Consider the following 24,660-nt stretch of genomic DNA (forward strand, 5'->3'; position numbering starts at 1 on the left):
TAGTTTCTCCTCCCTTCAAGCTATTCCTTTGTTGCAGTAAAAACAGATATATACATTTACAACGATCTCCCCTTAAAGCACTGGGATTTCATATATTAAAACATACCCAGTAAAATAAGCTTAAATTAATTTTACATTGCTTGGAAAAAGATTTGAGTAATTTACTCTTACCAGAGTGCCACTGTTGCACAGTATTCAAAAAAATGAACCACCACTAAAATATAGAGTAAAACATTTAAAAGTACATTTATTTAAAATGTGGGCAAAGTATCAATATAAAAGAAAATAGAGTATAAGAAATAAAAATAAAGTACAAAACATTTTCATCTTCAACATCCATAATTTAATAGATAGCAAGCCCTTTTATTTTTACATCCAAATTACACTTTTGGCTGAAGTACCATCATTTACGTTAAAATGTTTAAAAACGGGCTAATCATGATAGCTAAAGTGGGCTCTTTTAAAATGGTAGTATAATACAAAACATAGTAAATTATGTTTCAGCATAACAAAATTACACATCCTAAAAAAGATGCAGTTTATTTTTGCTTTCCTGCTTTGAACTGCTCATCATCCCTAGGAAAACAGCTGGAAAACAGCATCCACAGGAAGTTTTAGTTGCTTTGTACAATGGCTGAACAGCTAGATTTAATGCTCCAAGGATTCCGAAGCAGTAAGGCATTTCACTATCCATCAAGTAAATTTATATGTATGTTTGTTAAGAAAGAACAACTTTTAAGAAATGACTGCAAAATAGAACTTACAGAAAAACATGCATAAAGACACAGAACTCTTACAGGTCCCTCCACTGCATTTATCAAACAGGGTTTATAATCTTCTTCAGTAAAGCTATCTTCCTCATCTGCAAGTAACCCGTGACAAGTATTTTTCTTAGTGACAAGTTTTTTTCCTGTTGCTTAATATTCTACTACTGTTACTTTCTGACAGCCCTGCCTCCCACCTCCACTGAACTGTTTCCTATCAAAAAATAATTCCTCTTTGAATTTAAAAGCTGGGCTTCTGGGTGTTAAACTACCCTCCTATCAAGTAACCATTACCCATCCTAAAAAAGTATAAATAATTAGTTCCTAATTAAGAAAAACTTTTAGTAAGCCACACTCTCCAAAGCAGCGGACAGCCTTTACACAAAAAGGATATGATTCATAATCCAGTGTTTGAGTAAGTACCCCAGTCAGGACAAACTCAGCATTGTGGACATCTGAAAATATCAAATACATGCATACAGTTTACACCCTGCAAGGACATTCTTCCTCATTCGGCATGTGCATCAGGAGGGGCCATTCTGTACCCTTCCGCTCTTCACGCAAAGGTGTAAGGGGGTATTGCCCCACCACTACCAGGGCCCTACTGTTAGCCATCACACACTTCACACCGCAAATACTAGACTTCCCCATGCACGTCTTTGTTAATAAACACAGTATGCCTTGGGGTTCTACACGTTAAAACTCCAAACCTTTAACTAACTTAATGAATACTAAGACAGTAATTTTGTCTCAGGAAGGACAGAAGCCCCACATTCAAGCCTACCCCTCCAGCGATTTATGGTGACCCAGCTTTAAAATACCTCCATTAGAAACGCCTAGCAAACAGCTGGCTCAGACTGCTGCGTGGTTTGCAGGATAGACCACGTATTCCTCTATTATTATCTGAAAGCTTCAAAAGATGTCTACTTGTAAAATAATAGTATTAATAAAAAAATCAAAACAACACCTATACTGTTCGAATTACATTGACAGCTTATACATACCTATGCCTCTTGTGAAATATTCTCGACATAAGTGAAGATCATTTTCACAGGAAATCAAGATTATCTCAGGCAAACTCTAAACAAAAGAAACTAACTGTAAGCTCAGTATAACACAGTAAGACATTACCAGTAAATTTTAGAAAGCAACACTGTACACACTTTATTCTGCTTATGCTCCATGAGTTTTCGAAAAGAAGGTTGTTTAGATAATACTTTTCCTCCTGCACATTCCACAATAGCTTTCATGGTGGAAAGACTGGGACAAATTCCAGGTGTAATGTAAAAATATTTTCCCTAAAAAGAGAAAAGAAAGAATAAGTAAAAGCATTATTTTGTTAACTGACTTCTGCAAGACATCAAATTTTATTATCATGTGACTATTGTCTTATACAATAACATGGAAGGCTTTGTAAGCTGGTGTTAGGTACCACAGCTTATGGCAACAAATTCATCATCTGTTGAGTTATCCTTAATTACTACTGACCTGTTTTCCCTGGAGGGGCAAACCCACAAGTCTGATAAATCTGAACAGCTCAGTTGTGCCTAGTTCAAAACCTTTAAAATAGCAATCAGGAAACCTTCAAATGACCACACGTTAAACTATGATTAAAAAAAAAACCAAAAAAACAAAACTAAAAGGTAACTGCAGCTTGGTAAGACATACAAGAACAACAGTGCTCCTTGCTTCTACTGCACAGAGATGTCTCAAGTGTTGCAAAAGGATGTTTGGCTTTTAATCAAGAGCCAATGTATTACTTTCTGACAAAAATTATCTGACTGCTTGACTGAGACTGATACAGGTGATCAGATCACAAAGTAGATTACCTCTGTTTATCAGCTAGGAATAAAGAAAAAAAACCCCACTTGCTATTTAGACTGCAAAACTCAGTGAAATGTATTATTTAGACTTAATAAGAGACATAGATTCCTATTCATTACAAGTTGTAAAAATACCCTTTTTAGGTGGTTTGCCTCAATGAAGAGTCTCAAGTTCAGACAGGCTGAAGAATCTCTAGCAACTTGGATCTTCAGATACCTCTTTGCACTGTAACATAATTTTAACCGGAGGCATGAAAACCACCTTGCACCATCCTCACCAACAGTCTGGTGGTAAGTGCAGTCTTCGGTAAGAATCAAACAGCAACTCCCTGAGGCTGAAGTGCAAACTCACTCTCAGACTCTCATTTCTATGGGGCAAGCGCTCTGACTACCAGGCTGGTGTTAAAAAAAAAAGTCCCTTCTCTAAGTGGCATTTTACAAATAACAGAGCAATATTGTAGTTTTTGTAAGGGAAGAAATACTGTTAAGCGTACTGAGCTTATACCGAGCACATTTTGTTCATATCCACAGGACCCAGTCACTCAGAGGGCTTAGATCCATCCCAGCAATTCTTAGGCAGGAAGTAGGCATAAAGTAAAAAATAGAATTTATAACAGATGCTTATACGCTAGTCTGTTTTATTGCCCTTGGCCACAAAAGCTATCGTCCCAATGACGAAAACATTAGGTTGAAAAGCTCCAAGTATTTAAATGTCCTTTTAAACTGCATACCTTGAACAGTGGAGCTACTTGTGCTCTCTTTAGAGACTCCTCTAAACTAAAGCAGAATAGCACCTCAGCTTCAGCATCTCTGAGCACAAAGTTCTGCTCATCTGAAAAATAAGAAAGACCAATGATGAAATGCACGAAAGACAAAAACATCCACGTAACCCAGGATCTAATCTGATCAGAAAATGTTGGTGGCAGAGTGACTCTAAATGGTAAACACTCACTAATTTTAACATGATTATAATACTGCCTTTTATTAGGCACCTTACAAGGATGACCCATGATTACTTGGAGAATAAAATTGTCTACTTTACACTTGTGTATCTAGCAGTAACCACTGTCCTATAAAGTCCCTTTTCTAACTTACTGGAGTAATTTGCAGACTTTCATTTGTTGATTCTCCACAAAAACAGGAGCAGAACGATTCAGTTTAAGTTCAAATCACTGTGACAACCTACAGGAGCCCAGAAACTGTCTTCAACTCCTCAAGCAGCCTTAACAGAGCAAACTTTCCATCTGTTTCCCTTGTCCTGTTATTCAGCTGATTTTTCTTTTTTTATTAGGGATGGAATTTCAGTCTTAACTTCCACAAAAAGCTGTCAAACATATTTCTAAGTCAGATTTAATTCAGAACACCCAAGTTTAAAGAAAAAAAAAAAATTATATGGAGAACAAATCGGCCTTTCCAAGGACAACTCTGGCAACTTGCAAGAGATGGTGTTAATATTCTCCCATAAAACAAAGACAACCAATTTTTCTACACAACTGCCATGTTTGCCATCATAGTACTACGTACAAAAGCAAAGGCAGCCCATTAGCTACAGATTTACTGAGTTTCAGTAGACAAGTACTTCCAAGTCCTAGATCGAAAAAGTCATCCTTCTAAATCCCCAGACCTTCTTTACCTTCTAATAGCTTTCAAATGGATTGATTTCTCAGTTCACTGATGCTGAACCAAGCAAGTTGCCTTCCCCAGATTTATAAAAATGTTTGCTGGCTTTGTGGTTAATTATTCATAGATTTAAGTCTTTGTGATGGTTATGCAGCAATGTTATACATTTTCTCCTTACAAATAAATTACATAAAAAGCATAAAACAGTCATAAAACAAATAATCAGCCTTTAAGAAGATTTCCTTCAGACCCAACATCCGTGTCAAACAGACCAAAACCATCTATTTCGTTATTTTCACAGAAAAGCAGTGTAAACACAAAATTGGTATCTTCCAACCCAGTTACAGTACTAGACCTATTAACTTTAATTAGTTAAATATATTTTTGTATGTATTTCCAAAAGTGGCATTGAAACCAAAAGCAGTTGGGGCTTTAAAAGTAACCTAACCATAGGTAAAAATCTGCAGATGTCTGTACAAGACATACAATGCTTAACAACATCCAACCACTTAATCACCTCACCGCCTTAAAGTAAACTTTCAAAGTATTTTTTTTACTTCATTTAATGCAAAGAAACTGTGTTAAATCAGATGAAAACTAAATGAAACAAAATGTTCTACTGAAAGAGAAATTAATTAAAAGAAATACATAATTTCTTCTTACTTATTTAAAAATACTAACTTTTTAACGGCTTTATTTAAAAATACTAACATAACCTTCTACCTCAAGTGAAATATGAGCTAGTACAATTGTTTAAACATAACATGAGTTATGAACTACACTAGTCAGATTTGCTGTAGAAAGCAGAAATCTCTGCTTTCAAAACTGAACTCTTCAGAAAACCGGCAAGAGACACTGAAGTCAGAAGTCTATTTAAATGCACATGCCATCTTCACATACTTAAACCAACAAACCTTATGTTCACTATAGAAGTTTTATTAGATACTAGTTTTACTTACCAATAAACTTCTGGCATTTGAAACATTCTTCTAACCACTCTGGAGTCACTATGTGCTTGACTACAGAAATTGCTGTCAGGAATTTGACAGTTCGGGTCACTTTACTGGCAATTAGATGGGTGCATTTCTGGGCAGATTCTGCTACTTCACCTCCAAGGATATACAGTTTCTGAAAGTTGTACAAAACACAAATCAGAATGGAATAGTCCTTTAGAAATTGGAGGGAATAAAATGAAGAATCATAACATCACCATCAAATTAAACTAAGCTCCTAATGAAACAACAAACATAGGCAATTTCTGTATTACAGTCATTCCTGAAACTGATTCATTTTGATAGAATTTACAGCCTTTGAAAATCCAGGTATTTCCAGACATAAATTGCATCTGGCAAGACTGAAATCTACATTCCACTTCTGCATTTTTTTTAGTTTTTGATTGTGTTTTAAGCAAGGAAATAACTGTAAGATAAAAATTAAAAATTTTAAGAAATATGCTATTAAATTTAAGTAAGCAGAAAATATAATAATTTTGATCTTTTCTATAGCAGGTATAACATACACTGTAGCTATGGTAAACTTAATTTTGCTAGTCTTTTCTTCAAAAAGAAAAGCATCTCATGAAAAACATGTATTCTTTAAATGCACTAATTCCACATGTATTTTTCATGATACTGAGCAAGTATCTTTTTTTCCTTGGTTTGAACTACCAAACCCAAACTAACTCACCTCAGTTACTGTCTTGTCAGTTAAAGATACAAATCCTTATCTGGAGGGATCGGTAATACAACTAATCAACTGGTGAGGCATATTGAATTGCCATAGGTGTTAGTTACAATAAATAGCGCTTCCTCCCATAAAAATTTAAAGAATAAAAAAATATTTGGACAATTTTAGTATCTATGTGCCATAGATTTCTGATTTTCCTTTACAAGCATTTTGTACAAACAAATAAAAACCCCACCAATATGTCTAAGTATAAATATTGAACATACTAGGGTGATTTTATTACATCAGCCATCAGGCGTCACAAATGCAGGAAAGCCTACTGGGTGTATTACAAACCTTAAAAGATTTCTGGCATCCCTCTGTACTCTACTGCTCTGATAATAAGGAACAAGTAGGATAGGCAAGGACAGTGTTTTAAACTTTTCTTTACTATGTTGGCTTACTTTGACAGTTTGCATAGAGATAATACACAAAGTATTATTCGATGACACTGAACCTCTCTACTAGTTATTTCCTTCATGGTATGTATAAACACATTGTGAATAGCACACTCCTACACCTATGAAAGGCAAAGGCTGTTATTTTCATAGTTACATGTTCAGCTCAAACACTGTATGTATGCCTACGACTGCAGATCTTGCAAGATTTCCATTCTGATGTTCAAGGAACCCTTTGGGCATACAGGAAAAAAGATGACCCCTCCATCTCAAGAAGATAAGAAGTATCCAGCCTCAGCTAGGAATCCAAACTCTGAAAGGTCTTGACGCTATCATCACCGCCAAGTTTAGATTCAATTTCATAAGCCCTGAGGCTGAACTTCATTTTTTACATTTGTGACCCATAGGTGTTACCAAAACAGATTCTCCATGTAATTAACCCAGTACCAACATGACAGAAAATGAGGAACTGACACTGGAACTTTATGGGACATACTAAAAATATTTTATGTTCTAAAATATTTAGTCTCAAGCTTCAAATGCAAACACTGCAAGGGAAAAATACTACGAAGTCCAACTACCTAAAAACAAGTCCAGGTAATAATAAAGACGACATTAGGTATTTTTGAGCACACCGAAGTGATGCTATTTCTAAGAAACATACCAGACTCGCACTAGGCCTCATTTACTTTTGATTATCTGGAGCAGGCATCACTGGCAGGATCCTTCATGCACTACTGAGGTCAGCTGTTAAAAAAACCCTGTGCCTCAAACTTCAGCCAACATGTGAAAAATAACATAAATGAAAAGTTCTTTTGGAATAAATATTTAGTAATTATTAAGATTCAAGGAATGACTGGATTTTTTACACTGTTCTTTAACAGTTTCATTTAGAATTAAGTTTTGGGACAGCTTTATTAGGGAACAGAACAAAATCTCCATAGGAACTTATCATCTCACTCCTGCCATAAGCTTTGTCATCAGCTTTCTTTGAAGCATTTGGCATTACAGATAGCAACTGCACTAGAATAATCTTGTGTCTTGTCCAGTACAACTATCACTACTTTTCTCACCTAAATTTGGTCATGAAGTTTGCCGCTTAAATGTGGATGGGGCTTTCTTGCTTTTTAAAACAATCATACAGCAATAAAAACCAAGTAGCACAGAAGTATGAAATAGTTAACTGAAGCCAAACAGTTACCAAATAAAACTCATTTCATATAGATCTACGCTCTAACCTCAGCCCCAGGAAGTACGGGTTTTTGTCCACTAGATGCATGCTAATCAAGTCTTAGACAGCAAAAATTCAACATTAAGAAAAAAGTTATCAGATGTTTCAATGTAGTTAGCAAGAGATAAGCATAAACGTCACCTTAATGTACTGTTGAACTTGCATAGGTTCAAATCCTGTGAAGAGCACCATTGGTGTCAATTCTGGGGTGAGCTTTTTAGTAGGTGGTGGTAGGTCTTCAATCCTACAAAATACAAGAAACACAGCAGAATGTGAAGTTTGGGCCCAAAGTTTTTATTATTACTGTTTTGGTTTTTTGTTTTTTTGGGGTTTTTTTTTAAATTACACAAGTACACTCTTGCAACTTTTACCAATGGAAGTACTCAAATGAATGAGAAATAGACAGGATCAATCTTCTTCTGAAGAAAAAGTTTCTATGCTGAGAACAGGACATATTCTCCTATTTCTGTTCTCTTGCAATTCTCTTACTGCTTCGAAACCTTCTAGTTACTATTTTATTCCTGCCAGTTGAGTAGCTGGCAAAATGCAAAAAACACCGCTATTTATTTCAACGCACAGGGCACAGGATGGAATTTTTTCTGTAGAAAAGTAAATTAAGGACTACCAGCACTGATTGCTCACTATTCTTACCTTGGTCTTTTGGAAGACGGCTGAAGACTGGATTCATTTTGCTTTGGTTTCAAAGGCAACCTCACACCCTGAAATTAGATCATCTACATGTTTATATCTGAATTGAGCAGGGAAACCAACTTGTATTCTCAGACAAAAACTATCCACCAATATGCTAAGACTATATTAAAGAAAATTAAACACAACTGAAAAAGGCATGCTACTGAATGCATACTGGTACGTCTACTGCTTACACAACTGACTCAAGAGCAAAGCTGAGCAATAACCAAAGCTTCTCCATAAAGTTATGTAAACATTCATGTAAACATCACCTAAAATATTGTGGGACTTTTTTTTCTATTAAATAAAGCTGATAATCATCAATGGAAACCCCAAATAATTAAATGAGAAAAAGACTGAAATACCTGTCCATTTGTTAAACGCATGAAGACTACACTATTCTTCCAGGTGCTTAAATATCAACTGGCACCTGCATTTCAAGCACTCAAGTTGCCTGGCTACATAAACAGAAGCTCCAGTGGATGCTCAGGTACTCACTGGATAGACACTCCCACCTCCCCAGTACTAGATCAGCCACTAGGGCAGTTGCCCAGGAGTAGAGAAATGCAGCTTTTAGGCTCTCCCTGGCCTGCGTAACTTGAAATCACAACTCTCACTTGCACGAGCACGTAACATCTATTCCTTTTTAACATTCAAATCTACACCTGAAATTTAATGAGGAATGCTAGAGGTACATGACCATAAAGTCAGGCAGCATTACTCCAGCCTCCCTTTGGGAGGGACAGGGTTTGCTCCCTGCTCTCAGGGATGTGCTTTTTTATACTAGACAAACACTAGCAAGAGCAGCTGGAAAGAAAAGCGCACACACTCACTTTTTCATAGACATTTCAACTCTATCCAAAAGGTAAATGGCATCAACACCATCTGACAGACAGCTGTCCTCAAAAGAAGACCCCATATTTTAAATCCCAATATTAACAGAAATGCCTACTGTGAAGGCAACGAAGTACCTTGTCTGACACACCCAGCATTTTCTATTACCCCATCATATTTTTCATACGTGGGCATCCTGAGGAGAGCTGGACATGATAACCTCCAGAAGTCTCCTTCAATTGAAGTTACAACATCTTCTTTTCACGTGGGCAAGAAGGGTCCCCGTACAGTAAATACAGAAAGGGAGGTACTAAATTCAGCTGTCTGACACCTAAGTTCTCTCCATTTGCTACATAAGATAAAACATGGATGACGACCTGGTCTGACAGTCACTCAAAGAAGGCACATGCCCAATTTTAGGATGAGCTCAACTGCAGTGTGGACACAAAGGGTTGTAACAAACCCAAAACTGAGATAGTAAAAAGCTATTTTAAATATTCATAGTGCATACTGAATCTCTTCAAGGATTTTTTTATTTTGCCACTAGTAGAATGCATCCTTCTTCAGGAAAATATGAAGCACACAAATTTTTAAACGCAGCTAATTTCCTAAAAATTAGTTACCTATAGGCTCACAAAACAATTCCACAGGGGTCTATAAGTAAAAGAAGATTTCAAACTTATGGCCAGGGATATAGTAGTGGCTATTTCTAATGCTGAAAGGTATTAAAACAACAAATAGTGCCGAGACCCCATTTAAAGTATTAGTACAAATTAAGTTATGACAGTTACTAAGCTCCTCTTTCCTAAAGAGTATATGAAACAATTGAGATAAAAAGGGATCCAGAACACAAGATGTGTGACAAAACATGTTTGTACAGTATAAAATGTTATCTGACAGTCATCTGTTGTACAAATGAACTGAAAGCTCACTAGCTCAAATTGGGATCTACCTACATCAAGACAGACGCTGTGAAAACAGTCATAAAGTATAAATTTGAAATGGGAAGGGAATTTACAATACAAAAACTGAAATAGTTTTCTACATATTCAAAACAAGGAAACAGCTCAGAAGATAAGTTGCAGTTTCAACCTCACCTCTTACACCTCTCATGTTTTGCATGTTTCACAGAATACACTACATGACAAAAAAATACATATTTTGTATCTTAATTTTAAGGTACACTCTTCGTATCCTTACTGTTGTTTGGTCACACTGTTATTTCCAGTGTTATCAACTACACTTTTTAATGCAAGATATATTTTTAAATTATAAAATATATGGTATGGATGCCCATAGTTTTAGTTCTTAGACTATTTCAAACAGATGATATAAAGCAGTTCCACCCTTAATTTACATTATCTATCCTATTTAAAATTGAGTTAATATACTAACAAAATTCTTACTGATTTTCGGTCCTCTGCCTTAAAAACCCTTATGTGGCCTGATTTTCAGATAGCGTTAGGTACTGACTCAAAAACTACTAAGCCCTTTCTAAAGGTCTGATATAAAAATTGAAGAGTGAAGCACTAGCCCAAGATGTCTCAAAAGTAACCTGATTTTATATATCACAGTGCAACTTCTTAGTTCTGCAAAAGTTTATTTCTCAGAGAGAACACTAGCAGGAAGTACAGCCAGGAGGTTCAGTGTGGGTCTGCCTAAGTCCCTCTGGCATGTTCCTCACACCATATAAACATGTGCTCACCCATTAAAAATACTAAAGAGTAATCTTATAAAAATAGCTGTATATATGCAATAATTCAACATACCATTAGAAGTTCTGGTGATACCTTTAATGGGACCCTCCAAGCATCTAGCAAACAAAGAACAAAACAAAAATGAAACCATTGCAAAGTTATTTAAAATGCAAGACCCATGCTTCTATTGATTATATATATATAAAAAAGCTACAGGAATGTATATATATATAAAAGCTACAGAACACAGGATTTTGGGACTGGAACTCTTACCCAAAAGGTTTAGAACTAGATGTTGGCTAGGAGAAAGCGGATCTTGAAGACTGAATACTGTATACCGACTGTGCTGTATCTGCCGTAAAGCTTCAAAATTTCCTAGCAGTATGTCACAGAGCCACTGCGCATTCACACATGGTATTCTCCACTCTTTAGCTTTCTCATACTTCAAGCCACTCGGCCTTATTGTTCAGAGATGAAAAAAAAAATTCTATTTCAATAAAATAGGTAAAATAGCAATTTCCAATAACAAACTTAAAATACCAGTATTTCTATGTTGGCCTATTATCTATTTTAAATGTGACAAAGTAGATACACTGAAAAAATACTTTTGCTTTACATGCTAGAACCAGTTAATCAGGGGAGTATTTCTGCCCCAAATGGAATCAAGTTAGACCTGGATTTAACTTAATTTTTCCTCCCCCAACATTATGAAACAATTATATATTAAAAAAAGACATTTTACTTTTAGATGACCTAACAGTCAGCATCACTTATAAAATACTGTAAAACAGTGAGATTAGAATTACATTTCTTTTGCCTGTCTTCACAAGGCCAAATTTATCACGTAACAGTGTGCAGTAATTTAGTTCAAGAAACGACATCACTAAGCTCATTGCTATCAAATCACAAAATTGATTAAAATTAACATTCTTATTATGAGATGTAATTAGCACCTCCCATTAACTGGCAAAAGGCAACTGAGAACGTGAGTACTGCAGACAAACCACTTACTCTTTACAGATGAGAACTGTATTGCTGCGACACAGGTAGCCTGTGTATTTGGCACCTGCTAGGTAGGCCATTAGTTTGAGGTCATCTCTGTCACTATCAACAAATCCTGTCACAGAGATTATCTACAGACAGAAAGAGACAATTACAAATAACTGAACATAGATGGTACTTACCAGACACTCCTGTTGAAAATATTTTTCTGTTACTAACTTTTTCAACAGTGCAATATATAGCATCATAACTATGGCATATAGGCACTTAATTAAAACCTGGCTTGTAGGATACATAAAGTAGAATTTAAAAGTGATTTGTTTATACATAAACATTTCAAGTTGCCAGCACTAGTTCTGACTCAGCAAGAGTTTTTTTTCATTCTGCCGGTCAGCTTTCTCTCATTTATAAAGACTACAGTTTTACTATGAAAGAACTCACAGCTAGTTTTCTTCCCGCATATGTCTCATTTCTTTCTTCTGCTGCTGTTTATATTCAGGGAGAGAGATAACACTTATACTTACTTGCTCTACTCTTTTAAAAAAATCTCCTGAGCACTCTGATCTACCCTGCCATGAAGCCAAATAAACTGTGCCAGCTGATCATAGGTGGTGAACTGTAATTCCACCTCTCCCATTCATATCCTTTGTCTAGCCAAGTTTTCATTTTTGCCACTCTCCTTTTATTTAGGAAAAGGCAACAGCAATGTTGTTGTTGATAATAAACTGTATTATTACATTACATATTACATTTACTGCTAACCACGGTGTTCACATGCATACTGCCATATTCTGATTTTCCCAAACTTTTATTTCTTTTTGTCTTTTAGAACAGGCTAGTAGCAAGGCCATCATCCCGTATGTCGGCATCCAGCACAAAGAAATCCAATGCCAAGACATACTTTGGCATCTTTTTTTATGTTGCACAGTGTATTTCAAGATGCATCCGATTCGACTGCAAGTTTAAGTTTCTTGCTACATATAACTCACGTAATCTTCGCACCTCACTTTCTCAGAGAGTGATTCACAAACACAGGTGTTATTCCTCACCACTCGGAACTCAGTAAGACTTGCAAAGCACTCTGTATGCACCACATCAACACAGGACCCTCAGATTAACAGAAGCTTTTATTCCAAGACAAAAGAAATATGTATTTTGCTTTGAGTAAGCACTTTCTAGCTATATTTTAATACTGGTCATGTAACGAACCAAGCATTTGTTAGAAGTAAACTTTTTCTTCTTACATGTTGAGAGCATGGCTTTCCTCCTGGTGGAAATGCCACTGGAAAATGAAGGGCTCGATGAGGTGGTACCATTTTCTTCTTTTTCAAGATTGAGTTCAGCCAATGTGCTGTAATACATCTCTTCCTTTCTCTTAAAGCCTATGAATATATGCATAAACAGCTTTTAAAAACCAGAATACATTTTTATGTTAATCTCCTTCTGCAACAGAAAGTTTTATTTTAATTGTTTGTTATTCTCTACTTTTCCAGGATCCTTCTTCTCATAGCATCTTCCTCAGTGTTCTCTGGAATAAGTCTACTACATGCATTACGGAAGTTTGCTATACCATAAACCCCAAATCACAAAAAAGCACATCATGAAAAACTTTTATACTTGCAAACTAAGAAAGAAGTACATACTGAAAAGCCCTACCTTTCCCGTAATAAAATGAAAGCATGGATGAATGCACGTTACTAGTTTGCTTACCTGAGCATACATGTTACTGACTTGGCTTTCACAAAGAAGATGTGTACATCTGCTTGTAAGGGTAGGGTCCACTGTCCCACCATGTGCTTGAATGATCTGGTAAGAGAACAAACCCAAAACTTCTCATATATGTAACAATTTTTTAAATTACCCTAAGAATCAAACAGTCTGAAATTAAAGTCTACTCTTTAGGACACTGCCACCATTAGCACCATTTCACTGAAGAGTTAACCCCCCAAAAAGGTTTGTTGTCTAGGTTAAAAACATTTTTGAAAAAAAAAAGGAGAAAACAAAATTAAATATGCACCTTTTCACTGAGCTACAAAAAGTCTTATTTTTTCAGAATCAATTAAAAAAAACAAATAAAGATATATAAACAAAAATAACCCTTCTCACATTTTTTTATTTTTTGCAGTATAACTATTAAACAGTTTTTCATGAACTATTTAATTCTATTTCAGCAATAAACACAAGTGCTGTTAAAAATGTCAACAGCTTACTTGATTATGCAAAATTGGAGGGAAAATTCAACTATAAAATCCATCAGAAGTTTCTGAAGAACATCAAAGTCCTCTCATTTAGGAAAGGATACAATCAGATTTTTCTGAAAAATAGAAGTTGGCAAAAAATAGAAACACTCTATTCCTCCATCTTATTCACTCAGGTGGATACCTCACAGGCTATTAAATGCCAAAATTATATGCAAAAAAGAGGGTTTTTTAATACAATCAAGTTAAAGTTAGAGAGCAATAGAATATTACATTTGCTGCACTACAGCTGCCTGATTAAAAGCATAAATAGTCAGGAAATAGTTAAGACTATAACTTACTTAGCCAATGTTCTGACTAAAGACCTAATTCAATCAGGCTGCACATCTAAAGCATTTTTATTACTTTTTCTGGTCAGCTGCAGTTGAACAATGACTTTTAGGTTGTAACATAAACATTACACAAAAAGATGCCTAAAGAAAAGGGAACAGTGCTGAAATACTTCCAATCATTCTTCTTAGAATTTAGTTACTATGACATTATGTTATCATAGTTTTTAAAAATACAGCAGAATCTTACCCGTTTCCAGGTCGCTAACAGCTGTTTGTCAGACATCTGTTCTGGGTAATCAGCAATTGCAAAGACACAGCCCAGTAGGAAATACTCTTCTGGAACTGGAATAGTTTGGCACATAAAAGAACAAAAAATTTAATACTTACAAGTCTGAAGAGTTCATCTCAGAACATATTAGCTACGCTAATCTTTCCTATTACCAGGTTATAAACATCATTCAATTTTGAAGTAAATCTTTCTTGGAAAAAGTAGGGGTTGTTTTTGTTCTGGGCGTTTTTTTTCCCTGGAGCAAGGGGGACTAAAAGGATAGAAGGAAGGGGCACCACAAGGAAAACACAAGACAACGATTTACTCTTTTATACAGAACAGCTACAAATAGCCAAAATGATCAAAAAGCTTTCAGTTCTACTAGCATGGACAGAATTCAAAGCAAGGTATGACAACGTTCTATCTGATACTAAGTTAATTCATTAATTTATTAGTATTTCCAAAATTTAAGCTGTCTTTCCAGTTTTTAGCCTCTTTGAAAGCTTCCCCTTTCCCCTTCCAAAGGAAAATAAAAATTAAAATTGTATGGTATGCATAGACTAACACTGTTCTCATAGCATAATTTATATGCTAGTGGCATAAAGTATATCTTTGACAAGAGAAAGTTCCTGCTCCCAGGCCTTTCAGATTTCTGGATCATCCTTAGTTACAATTTAGATCCATTTGCCTAAAAATTAGTAAAACAGGTCCTGAGCCATGAATGGTGTTTCTAAGTCTTACAATCCCATACCGTATACGCAGCATTATTTTTTGATATTCTAACTCGTATTATGTCATTAGCCACTTTTTCCCAGGATCAGAAGGCAATAATTACTAACTCTCTGCTGCTGGATCGTGTCCAAAAAGCGGCTGCTGTTGCAGTTGCTGCTGTTGCTGCTGGTGGTGTTGTGGCTGCTGGGCTGCAATTTGATGCTGTAGTGCTTGAGATGTCTGAGTTAAGTGTGGTGTTGCCTGATTCTGCATTTGCTGTTGCTGATGCTGTTGGTGTAATCGCTGTAAGTGCTGCTGCTGCAATTGCTGCTGCTGTATTTGCTGCTGCTGATGCTGTAGCTGTTGTTGTTGCAGATTCTGTTGCTGTAGCTGTTGCAATTGTTGCTGCTGTAGCTGCTGCTGCTGCAACTGATGAAGTTGCTGTTGCAAAGCATGCTGCTGCTGGAACTGGAGCTGTTGCTGAGGACGGTGTAGCTGCTGTTGAGCATGTAACTGCTGCTGTGGAAACTGAAGCTGCTGTTGCGCGAACTGGTGCTGCTGATGAACTTGCTGTTGCTGTTGTGAAAACTGATGAGGCTGTTGCTGTTGGAAAGACTGCTGGGAAATCTGGGGTTGCTGCTGCTGCTGTTGTAGCTGCATAAGTTGTTGAGGTTGAAGGTGTAAAAGAGGATGGTGCTGTTGTTGCTGTGCTTGATGCGACTGCTGTAATAAATGTGTCTCTGGCGTCAGTTTCACTTGACTAAACAGCACCGCATTTGGATGTCCCTGTTGGCTATGATTTACTTGTTGTTCTAAACCTTTTGTAGGTGCTGAAAGTGATTGTAATATCTAGAAAAGAAAGATTAGTTTTGTGACCTTTTTGTTGTCATTCAGTTTTAAAAATATTTGAAGAACTACTGGGAAAATACAATTCTCTAAAAAAAAAACCACCCTATGCTTAAGTATTTTGTGAGCTAAACAAAAATCTTTAACTGTTAATAGCAAAATGAACAAGACTTACACACAGAAAACCACGGCGCTACATGTGGCTCCTAATATAAGGCAATGCACATTTTAGCAAAATTTAAACCCTATCCCTGTATTATTGATGATATCTCCAATAGCATTATGACTATTAGCACTATATTAATAACTTCACTGATTAACTCAATCAACCGTACTATTTATTTGACAATCCTGTTGGCCCATTAAGTTCAAAGGTTAGTTCCATAGGCTCATTTTCTTTAACTTAAAAATTGCTAATAATGCCTCTACTAATTAGTGCTGTTTGAAACATGGGAACTTAATACAACCTTGTTTGTTTCTGAAGCAATTCAGGAATATTCAGCTCTATGTTTTAAAATGAATCCCAGAATACAAAGAAAAACATTGACTTGCTTAGCACTAATAGTTTCTTGAGGGAAAAAAACACCATTCTTAAGAATAATAGATTTTAGGTTTATACAGAGTGCTGAAGTTATCTGGAGTTTAATTTCATGTGAGATGTATTACTCTCTGTTAAGGGAAAAATCATTTCACACTAAGCAGACACAGTTAGAAAGTGAGTTTTTAAAGCATCAGCAAAAATGAGGCAAATTTCTAATAGACTAGGATGAGTTCTACATATTTATTAAAATATTTTAATATAAACTACCAATTAAATATTAGAAGGAGCAATAGGAAATTCTAGACTTGCCATTCATAAAGTCTTAAACATGGAAACAGCTTTGGCGAATCCTGCAAGGCTCGTTTCCTTCACCCACACTATTTCACCACATACAGTGTAAACTTCAGTGACGTGTGTGTGCGACAGAGATGAATCAAAGCACATCACTAAAACACAAAGCCCATTAACTGTATCCTCTCAATGAGAGGTCCATCAACTCTTCATCTGAGGTGGCTCTCGTGTTGCACTTCAAAACATCTCAGATTTCAGCTACGTAATTGTGATGATGTTGGTATAGCATACATTTACAACCACAATCACCCATCACTAATGTCTAGGCAGCACCACAGTATAAACATTCAATAACTAAAAATAACATACACAGAAAGAATGTTTCCGTGGCTCAGTATGAGATATCTTCATGCTGCTGTCCACAAAAAGTCCCAAAAGTCAAAATTACAGAAACACGTATTTCAAAATGAAGGGATAAGACTTTCCAAAGTATCCTAGGGTTACATTCAGAAAGTAACTTTGTATCTGCAAAATGCCTTATTATTATAGATCTCGCCATTCCGCAGAAATCTGAGGTTCAAATTAAAAATTAACTTTCCAAGATCGTGCATCATGACATGGAATCCACCCAAGACTGGTACCCAAGCAGGATATAAAGTACAACTTAACCTAGCCAGAAAGAAGTTATAAGGAAAAAGGTAGAATCAGTATTCCTCTCTCCAGGAAGCACATGCACAATTCTAAGATGCACAGCTTTTCTCCGCACGCTGAAGCTAGCACTGCAACCCATACAGCATCCCGATAGGATACTTCAGAACAGTCCTGGCACACCACAGTCAAGTCCCTAGTCTAAAAGACTTTTGGAGAACGAAGTCTAGCCGAAGCACGGTACCATCAACTGCCCTGTAGCTCTATAATATCACTTACAGAAAAATACTTCCACAGGGGCACCACTAAAGAGTATTTGATAGTTTAACGATTGTGTTGTAGATGTGGTGTTCAAACATGAAGGCATCAGACAACTTACCAGCACTGGCCAACTGACCAGGACTTCGGCGGTTCTGTTCAGTCCTTACTCAGAAGTCTCAGACCTTAAAACAATTCAAGGCACTGAGAAGAGGAATCTAAGACTCAGTTTTAAAAGGAAGCCTGCATTTCTGTTTCATATTGCGAAGTCATATAGACAACAAAGAACCAACATTTCTGAGTGACTCCACTTTTTGTGTGCAAGTACTAGCTCTAAGCTTCTGTATTCTTCAGGCACCTTTGAAAGTTTTATCTTCAGATGAACAACCAAACAGACGCACCGGTACAATTATTTAAGTAAAAGATATGTCTAACATTTCCCAGCACCTACTTTTCTCACATTCCCTTCTCATGAACATCTTAGAATTTCAATTCTGCAATTTATTTCAGTGCATGCTCACTCGCTTTTTATTTTCTTCTAAAAATAAATTCAGTACAAAAGTTGCAGTTATTTCAACTATACGAGTGGCGTAAGAACTTCAAAGTTAGGACTTCTGCATCATAACCCTGACTATACTATACAACAACTTAATGATGCCCAGCAGAACACCACAGTATAGAACTGAACCTACTGTGAGAACAATCTTTTCCACAGTTTTATGTGTTTATAGCACAAATAATTCCTTGCACTGAATAAAAAGCTTGAAGAGTATGAAATGAGGTTTCCTGAACTAACCAAATAATTCTAAATTAATGAATTTTCTTTTTGCTCTTACCAAGAAATCAATATTGAAGCTCTAAACCACTCCACAGTTAAACACAGCTTTACTCTTCCAAACATTTTTTCCAAATCCATTCTCACTTCTGTGAACCAGCTAGGAATTAAGTTACTTATTATGGGGAGGTTACTAATTTGGCCACAACTTCCAGGTAGTACAAAGAATTTTTAACCATTTGTACATTTAAAGAACAATAAAATGAAATCGAAGCTCCTGAATATGATACAGTTCCTAAGAAGTCATCCAATATCTTATAAATTAAAAATCCAACACTTACATGTGCTACATTTGATGGTCTATTAATCTGCTGAATATCAGCACTATTAGTAATATTCCTTAATGTCCGCACAGCTGGACTCCACGTAGCCATCATTTCCTGTCGATCAGAACTTTGGGCACCTTGTACTGAAGCCATTAGATTGCCTCTCATATCTGGAGGCAAAATATTACCTGGCACAGGTGGCACATTGGCACATAAATTAATTAAGCCGGAGTCTTTCCCTTGGGGCAACCTACGCTTTGCTGCAGATGCCTGTGGGATTTCAGCTGGTGTCCAATTCAAATTCCTTTCTTGCTTTTCTGGAGAGGAATCTGAAGAATCATCAAACATCAATTCCCCTTTTGCCTTATCCGCAGTAGTAGATTTTGGTGAAAAAACTTGATCACCCAAAGGTGATCCTTCTCGAGAAGATGGTGGGCTTGATAATTTTTCATCAGTACTAGCTTCATTTTGAGAATCTTGTTCTTCATTTTCTGCTTCTTCCTCCTCTTCCTCTTCCTCCTCTTCTTCTTCCTCGTATATAATTAAACGAGGATGATAAGAAGTCTCTTCTTTTTTAGTCTTATCAGCTATAGAATCCAGTACCCAGTCTGGTGTTACAATTTTAATGCTGTCCCGTTTACAAGCACATTCATATTTTTCCTGGGGGGGAAAAAAGGAAAAATATTTAAAGACAAAAAAATCCCAAATAACTTTTTTGAGAGCAGGGCTAGAGCATGAGAAGGCAGATCACAAAAGGCTGTCCAATAACAGTGATTTCTCTATCTATGTCCACTAACAGTGATCTCTCCCAGAACCAACAGGACAAACTACACTGCTGCGTGTAACCTCAAGTTCCAAGAGATTAAAACAAAAATCTCCACACGTATGAGATAAAGGACTCAGAACGCACAACTGCAGAAGATGAAATCTTCACCTGCAGAAACACCACTACCTAAATTCTTCCCAAACCCAATCACCAAAGCATTTGAAAATCATGAAATTCATTTCTGAACAAGCCTTCAGAACTCCAGCAGCTAGGAACATCACAGCCAATACTAAGATGCAACTCATTTTTAGGTAGACATTAAGGTGAGTCTAAATACAGTTTATACTTACATTTTCTCCACTAAAAAAAGAAAAAAAAAATCCACAAAACCCAAACAAACAAAAAAACCCACCATGAAAAAGCACGTAGGCAAAAATCAGAATTTCAAAACAAAGACATATATTTACAAGGTGATCACTGAAAAAATGCATTTCACCAGAAATACAAATCAGAAACTGACTGGATATTTCCCATACACCTTCTCAGAAGCTGCAAACTGTAATGTTGCCCTCAAATTGAAAGTTACACTTCTATCCAAATATTAGTTAAATCCACTTCAATGAGAGGTTACGATGCTGACCAAGTAGAAAATTTTATCTCTTCCTCATCATTTCATCATTTGAGGATATATACAAATATTAAAACTTCACTGTTTCCTTTCCCAAGAAACAGAAATAGATATGGGATCAGCACTCTATTTATTCAAACATCCTCTTTGATGGAAACCCCTCACAAATTTCAAGACAGTGGGGGGAAAAAAAAAGAAAACTTTCTAAGATTTGAAACTAATTTCAGGATCTAATATTTAAAGGTGATTGAACTGGGATTTTCTTTGTATGTCAAACAGTATAAATTAACAATTAGCACATTCAGAGGAAATTAATTTAATGATTCTCTAGAGTTATTTCCTAAAATGAACTGTCATTCATACACAATAAAGAGATTACAGATGAAACCAAGTTTATTTGCAAATACGAGTTTTCATTCTTCTTTTGTGGTTAGAATTATTAAGAATCTTGTTTTATCATCTTGTGAATCATCAATCGTTTAAGTTTTCACTAGTGTCAAAACTGTTCTTATTACGAACTGCTGCAGATTCCCTTGTAGTAGTTTGTCACAGCAGCAGAACTAGAAGCATTTTAAATAATCACCCTATAAAATTGTTCCCATCCCATGATTACATAAATTAAACAAGATATTTATTTTGGACCCCAGGTTTGGGACTGGGTGATGTTCACTTGGCAGTGCTAGGTTAACGGTTGGACTTGATCTTAAACATCTTTTCCAACCTAAATGATTCTATGATTCTATATGAAATGCTAATGTGTTTTTTCTCCAGTTTCTTGACTGGCAGGCTCAAAACAACAACATCCTCTGCTCTAAAAAGCTTATGATTTAAGGCAATACTTCTTAAATGTGTATCACTGCCTCTTAAAAACACCATTTTAGGTAGAAAAGCTCTTTGTCCAAGCATTACGTTTTGTTGTGATGGAGGAGACAAGTAGGGTGGTGTTCTGTACACCCTTCTAAATCTTCCACAGAAGAAAGATCATGCACTTAAAAAAAACCCAAAACAAAGAAAAAACACACACCAAAAAAAACCAACCCCCCCCAAACCTACAAAGATTCTTATAGTTTTAAATTAAACAGGGAAGAGAAAGCAAGCATTCCCCATGTCCACACTTTCTCTTCTCCTAATGCCAGCCCATGTTTTATTCTAAAGCACTTTCCTATGTATTGCATGCATAAATTTATTGTCATCCTACTAGCCATGTGTTTTTCTCTTAGTATTAGATAGTTTACTTTAACTCCAAAATATGAAAAGGGTCATTGGTGGGACAGTAATATACTCAATTTGTATAAAACAGCATTAGAAACTTGACAAAGTTTTACAGATCTATGTAAGGAGGTAGTGTATAGAACCTGATCTTAGAGTCACTCATATTCCAATAGCTAACCTGGGTGACCCCTCCCACTGATTTGAAATTTAAAACAATGGTGATGGAAATGTGCTCATGTTATTAAAGGACAAAAAATAAAACACAAAAAACAAAATCAAAAACTTGCTCCATCCACCATGTTAACTAACAGCATCCAAGCAATCATTTTTAAGTGAGCTTCAATCTGTTTTAAGTATTTTCAGTCTCTGAACAACGGCACTAAATCAATTACAAGTATCTTTCTTCTTCAGGAAAAGGAGTACCTGAACACATAACCAAAGCATTACTGGCATTATAGTAGAGGAGGGTGTTCCGATGTGCTCAATGCTGCTTTTAGCCAGTTACCTGATCTTTCTGATACAGTTTCTCCATTTGCATAAAGACAGACACATCTGACTGACTACTCCCATGTAGGGAGTAGATGATACTCAATTAGGAGGAGATGTGGACCCCCTTGAGGGTAGAGAGGCCTCACACAGAGCTGGGCAGTCACCAACCATTTGAAATTTAACACGAACAAATGTCGGATTCGGCACCCAGGATGGGATAATCCCGGTTATACGTACAAGCTGGGGGACAAGAGGCTGGGGAGAAGCCCTGCGGAAAGAGATATGGGGGTCTGGGTTGATGGTAAGTTGAATATGAGTCAACAGTGTGCCTTGCCAGTCAAAAAGGCCAACCATGTCCTCAGGTGCATCAAGCACATCACAGCAAGCTGGTCAAGGAAGGTGACTGTCCCACTCTACACTGCACTAGTACAGCCCCACCTCAAGTACTGTGTGCAGTTTTGGGTGCCTCTATATAAGAATGACATCAAATTATCAGAGTGTATCCAGAGTAGGATGACCAAGACAGTGAGAGGTCTCGAGGGCACGATTTATGAGTAGCAGCTGAGGTCACTTGGTTTGTTCAGCTTGGAAAAGAGAAGGCTGAGGGGTGCCCTCATCACAGTCTACAACTCCCTCAAGGGGGGCAGCGGAGGGGGAGGTGCTGATCTCCTCTCTCTGGTGACCAGGGGTAGGACACGAGGAAATCGACTGAGGCTGCATCAGGGGAAATTCAGATTAGACATTAGGAAAAGGAGGGTGGTTGGTCACTGGAACAGGTTCCCCAAAGAACTGGTCATTGCACCAAGCCTCTGAGAGTTCAAGAAGTGTCTGGATGACGCTCTTAGTCATATGGTTTAGTTTTAGGCAGTCCTGCAAGGAGCAAGGAGTTGGACTCAGTGATCCTTATGGGTCCCTTCCAACGTGAGATATTCTTATGATGCTATGATGGCAGTGATTTGAAGTATGACTATTTTGTCAGCAGTTGGACAGGAATGCTGCGTACTGTTTACCCTATCATCTCTCTTTAAGATGAATGAGTTGAGGGATTTTAAGAGTTCTCTTTTCTTTAAGGGAAAAGAGAAGGCTGAGGGGTGCCCTCATCACAGTCTACAACTCCCTCAAGGGGGGCAGCGGAGGGGGAGGTGCTGATCTCCTCTCTCTGGTGACCAGGGGTAGGACACGAGGAAATCGACTGAGGCTGCATCAGGGGAAATTCAGATTAGACATTAGGAAAAGGAGGGTGGTTGGTCACTGGAACAGGTTCCCCAAAGAACTGGTCATTGCACCAAGCCTCTGAGAGTTCAAGAAGTGTCTGGATGACGCTCTTAGTCATATGGTTTAGTTTTAGGCAGTCCTGCAAGGAGCAAGGAGTTGGACTCAGTGATCCTTATGGGTCCCTTCCAACGTGAGATATTCTTATGATGCTATGATGGCAGTGATTTGAAGTATGACTATTTTGTCAGCAGTTGGACAGGAATGCTGCGTACTGTTTACCCTATCATCTCTCTTTAAGATGAATGAGTTGAGGGATTTTAAGAGTTCTCTTTTCTTTAAGAAAAAAAAACAACAAAAAAAGAAAAGAAACCCCCACTGCTCCTCCTTCTGCTCTCTTTATTCCTTCCTCCGTCATAATATCAAAGCGCATTTTACACAATTTTTCAATTTTGTCCTTCATTTTTCTTCACTGATTCTGTATCCATAGGTGTACAAAACACAATCACTTATGATTATGATGTCAAAATTCAGTTAAGACGAACGGAATAAAGAACAAAATGCTTTATTCAACCAGAAATATGAATACCTATATGGAAGTGGACATCTTTTGAATTAATCGGGCTTAAAGCCATGCAGAAAATAAATACAAACTGAATAGCTGCAACGCACAATTGTGTTGAATTTAGCTGTTCAAGACTAATGAGCAGCCTTAAGAATTCTAATTTCAGGAAGATGGAGAATTTTTGATTATTCAAAAGCAAATGAGAGTTACAACAAGAACTGTACATGTAATAAACTCTTACCCCCTTTGGCTCAGGCACAATCAAATGAGTACACTTATTATTGAGGCTTAGCTGGCAATTCCCTCCATAAAAAGTAATCAAAGCCCACAGTGTACTTCGGTCTTCAGATGAAACCTAAAAGGAAGGTAAATAAGCCTTTTAGTTCTATGCAACCAGTTGCCTTCTGCTTGAAGAAATTTAGTACAATCCATGACATACCATTTACAAGTCTGGCTAATGTATTACCTATCACTTTTAAATACCAAATTAGCATGAAAGTCACAGAGAAAAAAGGGTGACAAAGAGACACAACAAGAAAAGACGTTGAACGACCATTTTTAACCTGCACAAAGAAAACATCCTTCACTCCTGTAAAACTCAACACTATCACCTTCCACAAGAGAAAAAAGTTAGTGATCTAGCAAACAGGAATTATTTATCTTAGACAACCTATTTAAATTCATTAAGCAGAATTTTAACAAGTAGACCAAATTAATAGCCTGTGTAAACACATGAAGTGTTTATTTTTAACAATTTATGTCACAGCAATGTCGTGTTGTGTCCCGTCCCCCCCCGTCCCCGTCCCCCCC

General features: G+C 36.8%; 1 protein-coding gene across 1 annotated transcript; it reads right to left on the bottom strand.

Annotated features, from left to right (window-relative positions):
* Positions 1-227: 227 nt before the first annotated feature.
* PAXIP1 (PAX interacting (with transcription-activation domain) protein 1) lies at positions 228-24,205 on the bottom strand (the record flags this gene model as incomplete). Its single annotated transcript, XM_010288503.1, has 18 exons — positions 228-709; positions 1,159-1,219; positions 1,769-1,844; positions 1,928-2,062; positions 3,319-3,419; positions 5,167-5,335; positions 7,703-7,805; positions 8,213-8,280; positions 10,855-10,898; positions 11,056-11,240; positions 11,794-11,915; positions 13,029-13,166; positions 13,495-13,590; positions 14,562-14,656; positions 15,422-16,142; positions 18,994-19,139; positions 19,233-19,638; positions 24,092-24,205. Coding segments are annotated over 18 exons (2,796 nt in total), but the record flags the coding sequence as incomplete, so codon positions are not given.
* Between the last annotated feature and the right edge of the window lie 455 nt (positions 24,206-24,660).

This window comes from Phaethon lepturus, unplaced genomic scaffold (assembly GCF_000687285.1).
Source record: "Phaethon lepturus isolate BGI_N335 unplaced genomic scaffold, ASM68728v1 scaffold4766, whole genome shotgun sequence".
NCBI classification, from domain to species: Eukaryota; Metazoa; Chordata; class Aves; order Phaethontiformes; family Phaethontidae; genus Phaethon; species Phaethon lepturus.